The 9,148-nt window shown below is 58.9% G+C and overlaps 2 protein-coding genes across 2 annotated transcripts in view; both read left to right on the forward strand.

Moving 5' to 3' along the window:
- KIF1A (kinesin family member 1A) overlaps positions 1–7,317 on the forward strand; it is a gene marked incomplete at its 5' end in the record, with an annotated part of 34,206 nt that extends 26,889 nt beyond the window's left edge. Inside the window, 11 exon segments of the mRNA XM_009996759.1 lie at positions 3,341–3,449; positions 3,682–3,815; positions 3,961–4,022; positions 4,130–4,275; positions 4,542–4,754; positions 4,901–4,978; positions 5,271–5,395; positions 5,520–5,666; positions 5,771–5,963; positions 6,039–6,157; positions 6,854–7,317. Of these exon segments, the coding sequence (XP_009995061.1) occupies positions 3,341–3,449; positions 3,682–3,815; positions 3,961–4,022; positions 4,130–4,275; positions 4,542–4,754; positions 4,901–4,978; positions 5,271–5,395; positions 5,520–5,666; positions 5,771–5,963; positions 6,039–6,157; positions 6,854–6,896 (1,369 nt within the window).
- The window catches only part of ILKAP (integrin-linked kinase-associated serine/threonine phosphatase), a 17,173-nt gene continuing 15,186 nt past the window's right edge, over positions 7,162–9,148 (forward strand). Inside the window, exon 1 of the mRNA XM_009996760.1 lies at positions 7,162–7,177. Within this exon, the coding sequence (XP_009995062.1) occupies positions 7,162–7,177 (16 nt within the window). The remainder of the gene's footprint in view (positions 7,178–9,148) is intronic.

Genomic DNA, 9,148 nt, shown 5'->3' on the forward strand with positions numbered 1-9,148 from the left:
GGGCATGGGGAGAGAAGCAGGGAGTTGGGGGGCTTATTTTGCCAGAGCCTACCCCACCTGCGCGCTCAGAGGGTCTGCGCCTCGGGGCCAGCTCCGAACTGGGGCCGTGGGCTGCCATGCATACCTTGCCGGTCCCAAATCCATCCCATCGAGCCTGCCCAGGGCCGGGCAGGGGGAGGAGGGGGTGGCCAGCTTGCCGTGGGATACTGAGGTCGCAGTCCCTCCCCCCAGCCCCTGCAGATCTGCTTTGGGCGGGCAGAGCCAGGGCCCCTTCACCTCCTCCCCGGCTGCTTCTGCTCCTGCTTTGCTGCCTTACAGCCTGCAGCCTCCATTGCCCCGAGAGCCCTGGCTCCCTCTGCAGCCTCCACAGCCCCCCGGAGCCGCTCAGGAGGAGACCAGGGAAGCAGTACAGCTCCCTCCCCAGCACCCACTGATCCCTGCATCGAGCAACCAGCGAAGAAGGCGTGGGGGGCAGTGCCCAGGGTCCCTCCTTGCTTCTCTCCACTGCTGCCACCCATCCGAGCCCACACTAACCATGTGATTGTTTTGTGTTTTTGCAGGCAGTTTCTTGATTCGGATATGCCTAGGTATTATTTGTTTCCATTGGTTTTTTTTCCACCACCCTCCCCCTTTCTTCTCACCCTTCTTTCTTTTCTCCCGCCCTGGCCTCGGCACGCTCACTCCTACCGGAGGCAGCACTTAGACATCCAGCCCCCCCATCCCTCCACACATCCCATCCCTTCTCCCTCCCGCCCTGGCACTTCTGGCTCACTCAGACACTTCTGCTGTTCATCCGGGCCGCGCTCTCGCTGCCTGCCGCTCCCCCTCGCACGCCTGCGTCCCCCTTGCCTGAGTTGGGTTTTCTTCTTGCTTTTTGACTCCGCTGCTCTCCCACCTCTCCGGCCCCCTGTGCCGGGCGTGCCGCCCCCACCATCGCCCCCAGCCTGGCCCCTGGCGCCGTTTGGAGTAGCCGTGGGGCTGATGCAGACCATGTCTGGGTGCGGGTGTGACAGTGGGTGCACACACCTGTGTGTGGCACAGGCTGTTGTGCCCCTGTGTAAACCAGCAGCTGTTTGGGGACAGCTGGGAGTTCAGCTGGGACCACAGGGTAAACCTGGCATGCCGTGCCTTGGTAAGAGCTGCCAGACCCAGATGCTGCCAGCAGCCTCTGGATGGGAACGTTGCAAGGTCCCAGAGGAGGGGCACCCTGCTACTGTGCCCTGGGGTGGAAGAAGAAGGGGTTGTGTCTGGGAGACAGGGAATGGGGTCTTCTGAGCCCTGGTGGGCTTGGTAACTTTATGCCTGGGAGACTGTCCTCCCTACAGCAGCTAGGATCTGGTCCTGCTTGGAGAGGCCTGACAGGAGAGCTGTCCCTCCAGCTGTTCCCAGGGGACAAGGGGACAGATACAGCACATGGGTTCATGCTGGCATTGCCTGTGGGCCCTCAACACAGTGATGCTGTCCCTGTGGACCAGAGGACAGGCCAAGCAATCATCACCTGCTGTCTGGGTGGCAGTAGGCTGGTTGGTTCCCCCTGGATGGGCACTTTCATGGAGGTCTGTGTTGGGTGGGAGCTCCTTGCCCTGGGATGGCAGTCAAGGGCAGAGTTAAGGGGATAGGGAGCACACATGTGCTTGCTTCCCAGCTGCTGGACTGTGAGAAAGGTGGGAGGCAGAAGGTTTTTGCCCAAGCATATAAACCTCTGTCTTCCCTCACTGAGCTCCTTCTGGGCTCTGATCAGGGTCCAGCAAGGCAGGAGCTCCTTCAGCCAGCAATGCCAACATGGGGCAAGTCCCTTCAGGGCCCTGCTCCTGCACCAGCCCCCAGTGGACGATGCTTTCTGACCTTTCATTTTTCTGTGTGTGTACGTGTGTATGTTTGTCCTTGGGTCGCCTTTCACGTATAGCATTTCGTTCGGAAATGACACTAGGTATTTCGCGTGCACCCGCTCGGTCTGGTCCCTCCTGCTTTTCTCTCTTTCTCCTTTGCCTCCTCCCTTTGCTTTTTGCTCTCTGCCCCCTCCCCTGAGGCTCCTTTTCTCCTCCTCCCTGGGGAGCAATCTCTTCTCAAGCGACCTGTGTCTGCAAAGCGATCCTTCGCCTTGGCTCTGTCTCACGCGGGGTTGTTCCATGTATTTTATACACCGTTTGAAAGCGTCACTCTCCCTCTTCTTCCCACACGAGGACAATCACAGATGAGAGCCTCCCCCTGGTCCCTCTTGGCCACCCTGGCTCTCATTAAACGAGCCACTCAGCCACCTGGATGCTGCTTTGGGGACGTGCCAAATTGTCCTCATTGAGCCACGGCGTCCTAAGGGTGCTCAGGCGGGAGCTGGGGCTGCTGCAGCTCTGAGTGGCTTTGGGGAGGGGGTGTCCCCTGGAAGGGGGTGTCCCCTGGCTGGCCCAGGCATGAGCCCAGGAACAGTGCAGGAGGTGAAACAGGGGCCCCTGTGCTCTCAAACCGGAGCTGCCTCCTGCATCCCCCACCCTCAGTGGCTTGACTTGAAGAGGGCAGTGGCCACTCTTGCTCTGGATGGCAGCGCCATCCTCTGCAGGACCCCATAAGCACCAGGCAAGTGGGGCTGGGTGTTCCCCGCTCCTTTTCCCAACCTGGGAGCCATGGAAAACAAGCAAGGGATGAATGAGGCAGCCCGGTGGGAATGGGGATGGATGGGGCTGGTGATCAGGGTATAGCAAGAGCTGTGGGAGCCAGCCACTAAATGGTGGTGGGGCTGGGGCTTGGGACTGTCAGACAGGAGCAGCCCTGGCGAAGGGGACCTGGCTGGCAGGGAGGCTGCTCTCCCAGGGCTGGGCTGGCAGCAACCCCCTGAGTGCTGAGCATCCTCCCTCCTTTCCCTTCTGGCCATTGTCACCCAAATGGTGACAGCTGCTCTCGGCAGGGCTGCAAGGTGCTACATGCCCCAAGCTGGATGGTGGGGACCTGGCCCAGGCGTGCTTGGGGTGGCAGCCCCTCACTCCAAGCACAGGGGTGTGGCATGCACCTCCTTTCCCCCTCCTTTGCCTTCCCAGCCTGCCCTGCCTTGCCTGCACCCCAGCTGAGCCCCCACTCCTCCTGCAGTTCCTCCTCCCCAAAACCCCAGTCCATTGGCCGTTTCAAGGGCGGCATGTCCCCCTCCTGCCACACCTTGCCCCCTTCTGCCTTGAGCCTGCGTCTTCTGGAGTGGCTGGGCCCCCCTGCCCCCCAGCACGTGCATGTCCGTGTGTCCTCGCAGGCCTGCGGCAGCACTGTGGGGAGGGAGGTTTGGCATCTCCTTGCTTGCCTGCCTGGGCTCCCGGGGGGTTGTTTTACCGGCTCTGCTATTTTTTTTTTTTTCCTGCAGGACCTTCTACCAGTTTGAGGCGGCGTGGGACAGCTCCATGCACAACTCGCTGCTGCTCAACCGGGTCACCCCCTACCGGGAGAAAAAAACTCTTTCCGCCTACATCGAGGCAAGGACTTTAGTCGGGGCCATTTTAGTGCCACCAAAGCCTGGTATTTTCGCACTGGTGCAGCCAGTGTGAACCCTTCCTTAGCCAGCACTGATGCTGCTGGGATGCAGGATTCAACCTGGTGCTCGGGGGTCCTGTGGGATCCTGGCAGTGGAAAGCACTGGGCACTAGGGGTGGGAGAGTGCTGCCAAGCTGCAGCCCCCCTGACACCTCCTCCCCTGCCCCACTGCAGATGGAGAACTGCACGCAGCCTGCTGTCATCACCAAAGACTTCTGCATGGTTTTCTACTCCCGGGATGCCAAGCTTCCTGCCTCCCGCTCCATCCGCAACCTTTTTGGCAGTGGCAGCCTGCGGGCTTCTGAGAGGTACTGGGGGTGCTCCTGCCTTTATGGGGGAGGAGAACCATCACCTAGGGCATGGAGCCTTCCTGGGGCATCCCAGCAGCCTGGGCAAAATAACCAGGGGATGAGGCAGAGCCAGTAATGCCTCCTCATCTCCCCTTGCTTCCAGCAACCGTGTGACAGGAGTCTATGAGCTCAGCCTCTGCCGCGTGGCCGATGCTGGCAGCCCAGGTGGGTGCTGGTCCCCTGCCCAGGTGTTCACAGCGAAGCTGGGGGGCTGGGGGGGTTGAGTTTGGGGCTGTGCCTGTGTCCCCCCAGCTGTGCCTGTGTCCCTGTAGGGATGCAGAGACGGCGCCGGCGCGTGCTGGACACCTCCGTAGCCTACGTGCGGGGAGAGGAGAACCTGGCTGGCTGGAGGCCCCGCAGCGACAGCCTTATCCTCGACCACCAGTGGGAGCTGGATAAACTCAGCCTCCTGCAAGAAGTAAGAGTCTGGGCTGGAAATGGGTCAGGCCGAGAGGGTGCAACTCGGAGCTCAGCCCCTTGCCCTGCCAGTGCCTGTGGGATTCCCCACCCCGGGTGTCTCAGCCCTTCTGGCTGCAGGAGGAGGTGGGGTTGGCTGCCAGCCAGGTCCCAGCAGACCTGAAGCTCATGTGCAGAGGGGGTTAATGGGGCCTGGGAAGCATGGTCCTCAAAAGGATGCCAGCGGGGCGAAGGGGGCTGCCCCTGAACCTGGCTGCCTGCACCCAGGTGGAGAAGACAAGGCACTATCTGCTCCTGCGCGAGAAGCTGGAGACAACCCAGCGCCTGGGCCTGGAGACCCTGTTCCCCTGCTCCAGTGAGGACTCCGAGTCCCGAAGCACCTCCTGTGTCTCCTCCCCGCTCTCTGTCGACGGGGGCCCCGAGGGCCGCACCTCTCCCCCCGAGACCCCAAGCGAGAGGCAGAAGGAGCTGGCTGTGAAGGTACCATCCTGCAGCATCCCCAGCCTGCGGGGGGAAGCTGGGAAAGGGCAGCAGGGGGTTGTGGCTGGAGGAAGCCCCAGAGGAGTGGGAGGAGGAGGGTGGAGGAAGGTGCCTCGTGCCCCACCATCCTCCTCCTCTCTCTGCAGTGCTTGCGCCTGCTCACGCACACCTTCAACAGGGAGTACAGCCACAGCCACGTCTGCATTAGTGCCAGCGAGAGCAAGGTACTGCTGCTGCCCTGGGCACAGCTGGGCTGGGGGACAGGGGGGGCATGGCTGGGGGGTACTGGCTGGGCAGGGACCAGGTGGGCACCATGGTGTGAGTGGTCTCTGCTCCTGGGTCCCTGCTCCCTCCACTCACCCTGATGTTCCTGGAGCTGATGGCTCTTGGGACTGTGGCAGGAGAGGACCCATCCCACTGGAAGTCTTGGCTCTCCCTACATGGGCAGACACCTGGTCCTTTCTCTGGACCTGGCTTTGGGCAGAGACTCACATCCACACCTCTGCTCCTCCACAGCTGTCTGAAATGTCCGTGACCCTAATGAGAGACCCCTCCATGCCAGCTCTCGGGGTCACCACTCTCACCCCCTCCTCAACTTGCCCTTCATTGGTGGAAGGATGCTACAATGCTATGGAGGTCAGGTAAGCAGATGGCTGGGAGGTTCTGGTGAGGGCAGGGCACAGGTACCACTGGGATGCTGTCCTGGTTGATGGGTCTTCCTCAGCCATCACTCTTCCTACACCCTGGCCTCTCTTCTCTCCTCAGGCCCCACCAGGTCTCGTCCAGGGTGGACAGCCCTGACCTTGAACCTGTGGCAGAAGGAGAGCAAAAGAAGTCCCCAGCCTGCCGGCCTGAGGAGGAGAAGGAGCCCCAGCGTTTGCTGGTGCCTGACATCCAGGAGATCCGGGTCAGGTAAGAGTGTCTGGGGCAGCCAGCCAGGGGAGCACCTTGGGGCTGGGGGAACTGTGCACTCCCTCACGGTCTGTGTCCCACCCTGACCTTGGTGCCTTCTGCAGCCCCATCGTCTCCAAAAAGGGCTACTTGCACTTCCTGGAGCCCCACACCAACGGGTGGGTGAAGCGCTTCGTGGTGGTGCGGCGCCCCTACGTCTACATCTACAACTCGGACAAGGACGCGGTTGAGAGGGCCATACTCAACCTCTCCAAGGCCCAGGTGGAGTACAGCGAGGACCAGCAGGCCATGCTCAAGGTAGGGCAGTGGGATCCAGCCCCACTCTGCACAGCCCCTCGGGCAAGGGACTCAACCCCAGCTCTCCCCCAGCAGACCCCGAACACGTTTGCGGTGTGTACGGAGCACCGGGGCATCCTGCTGCAGGCGAGCAGTGACAAGGACATGCACGACTGGCTCTACGCCTTCAACCCTCTCCTGGCTGGGTCTATAAGGTACTGGGGGCAGCTGCGGGGAGAGGGGTGCAGGGAAGCCATGGGTGGGGGTCGGGGACAAGAGGTAATGGCCTCACGTTGTGCCAGGGGAGGTTTAGATTGGATGTCAGGAAGAATTTCTGCACTGAAAGGGTTGTCAGGCACTGGAACAGGCTGCCCAGGGCAGTGGTGGAGTGACCATCCCTGGAGGGATTTTAGAGTTGTACAGACATAGTAATTAGGGATATGGTTTAGTTCAGGACTTGTCAGTGTTAGGTTGATTGTTGGACTCAGTCATCTTTAAGGTGCAAGGTAGTTCTGTGATTCCTGCCCTGCTCTCAGTGCTCTCCCTGCTGCAGCATCCCCAGGCCAGGCATGAGGAGCACCTCCTGCACAGGCTCTTGGCCAGCAAAAATGCTTCAATCCAGGACCAGATGCAGGCTGGAACAGATGTCTTGTCCTGACTTCAAAGCAACATCCATGCCTGGCAGCAGGGGTGCTGGCCCTTCACTGTTCCTGAGAGCATCTCAAGTGGTAGGACTAGGAGAACCAGTAGTCAAGGCACAGAAATTTGTGTGCTCTGGCTAAGGAGATGTTAATCCTGTCCCTCCAGCTCTGCCTGGATTCAAGCACCAGCCTAGAGCCAGGATCCTGAAGCCAGGGGCACCAGACTTGTCCACTTGTCTAACACCTTTTGTCCCTTCTTTTCTGAATCAGATCCAAGCTGTCCAGAAGGAGAACAGCCCAGATGAGAATCTAACCTGAAAAAACACCCTCCACCTCATCCGTCTGCCAACAGGATCAAGATAGCTGATTCTGTCTTCAAGACTCCCATGTTAACATCTGATCTCTCACACCGTCTGCTGCCCCAGCTGTCTGCTCCATGGAAGGATCTGTCTCGATTCACACCTTCACAGGGGAAACTCACTTCCATTCATAGCTGCAAAAGCCTGGACCTGCCTGGGCAGAATTTCTTGTGCGCATGTCATCTTCTGCCCACTCCCCATCCCCCATGGGTGACCGTCATGTCGCTCCAGAAAGGTCCCTGTTGGAGAGGAGGGAGTGAGGAGGGGAGTTTTGGCTGAAAGCTGGTCTTTTGATCTACAGAGGTGGGAGTGTGGTGAAGCTCGGAGGTGGGAAAGCAGTAGGAATTGCCTCTGTGTAAAGGGAAAGTGGTAGTTTGTGTGATTGGATGTCAGGAAGAATTTCTGCACTGAAAGGGTTGTCAGGCACTGGAACAGGCTGCCCAGGGCAGTGGTGGAGTGACCATCCCTGGAGGGATTTTAGAGTTGTACAGACATAGTAATTAGGGATATGGTTTAGTTCAGGACTTGTCAGTGTTAGGTTGATTGTTGGACTCAGTCATCTTTAAGGTGCAAGGTAGTTCTGTGATTCCTGCCCTGCTCTCAGTGCTCTCCCTGCTGCAGCATCCCCAGGCCAGGCATGAGGAGCACCTCCTGCACAGGCTCTTGGCCAGCAAAAATGCTTCAATCCAGGACCAGATGCAGGCTGGAACAGAGGTCTTGTGCTGACTTCAAAGCAACATCCATGCCTGGCAGCAGGGGTGCTGGCCCTTCACTGTTCCTGAGAGCATCTCAAGTGGCAGGACTAGGAGAACCAGTAGTCAAGGCACAGAAATTTGTGTGCTCTGGCTAAGGAGATGTTAATCCTGTCCCTCCAGCTCTGCCTGGATTCAAGCACCAGCCTAGAGCCAGGATCCTGAAGCCAGGGGCACCAGACTTGTCCACTTGTCTGACACCTTTTGTCCCTTCTTTTCTGAATCAGATCCAAGCTGTCCAGAAGGAGAACAGCCCAGATGAGAATCTAACCTGAAAAAACACCCTCCACCTCATCCGTCTGCCAACAGGATCAAGATAGCTGATTCTGTCTTCAAGACTCCCATGTTAACATCTGATCTCTCACACCGTCTGCTGCCCCAGCTGTCTGCTCCATGGAAGGATCTGTCTCGATTCACACCTTCACAGGGGAAACTCACTTCCATTCATAGCTGCAAAAGCCTGGACCTGCCTGGGCAGAATTTCTTGTGCGCATGTCATCTTCTGCCCACCCCCCATCCCCCATGGGTGACCATCATGTCGCTCCAGAAAGGTCCCTGTTGGAGAGGAGGGAGTGAGGAGGGGAGTTTTGGCTGAAAGCTGGTCTTTTGATCTACAGAGGTGGGAGTGTGGTGAAGCTCGGAGGTGGGAGAGCAGTAGGAATTGCCTCTGTGCAAAGGGAAAGTGGTAGTTTGTGTAACGGAGATTTTCCTAGTTTATGGATGTTTCTGCAAGAGATGGCAGGGTTAGATCAGGTGTCAGTAGTTTAAGATTATATTTATAAAGTATTTATTTCTATTTACATCACAAAAAAACCCAGAAGTTGGGTTCTGCCCCCTCCCCCCCCAGACAGTGCCTCCCCTGGGCAGGGGAGAGCATTGGCAGTGGGCCGGGGTCCCGGAGATGCCTTTCTTGGGACACCCCTGACACGTGCCCAGCAGCAGTGGTGCTCATGCCCTCACTCCCTGCCCTTCCCCAACCTTCTGCTTTGCCAGCCCTGCAGCTTGAATTACTTTTTCCCTGAGCAGTGGCTGGCCAGCCCACCATGTCTTCCCAAAGAAGGCAATTCCTACCTGCCCCGCCTACCTCTGGAAAGATGGAGCCTGCCACCTCGGCTGGCCGGGGCACACATGGCCACACAGATGGGTCACCTTGCTTCAAAGTTTGGTCCTGCTGGAGGGAAATTAAGGGCTCTGGGGACTGCTCTGCCTGTCTCCTCGTGCAGTGCTGTCCTTCCCAACCAAAAGCACACAGGGCCACCTCCACCATCCCAGCCTGGGAGCCCCGGGTGGCTTGTCCGAAGAGATTCTCCCCTCTCAGGGCAGGAAGCTGAGGGTCTTACCCCTGCAGGGAGTGTGGAGATTCAGCTGGCTGCTTCCAAAGCTGGATGGGAAAGTTCTACAGGAGCCAGGGCTAGGAACAACCATCCCAATCCACAGGATCCTTGTCACTCTTT

Source organism: Chaetura pelagica, unplaced genomic scaffold (genome assembly GCF_000747805.2).
Source record: "Chaetura pelagica isolate M959 unplaced genomic scaffold, ChaPel_1.0 scaffold264, whole genome shotgun sequence".
NCBI lineage: Eukaryota > Metazoa > Chordata > Aves > Apodiformes > Apodidae > Chaetura > Chaetura pelagica.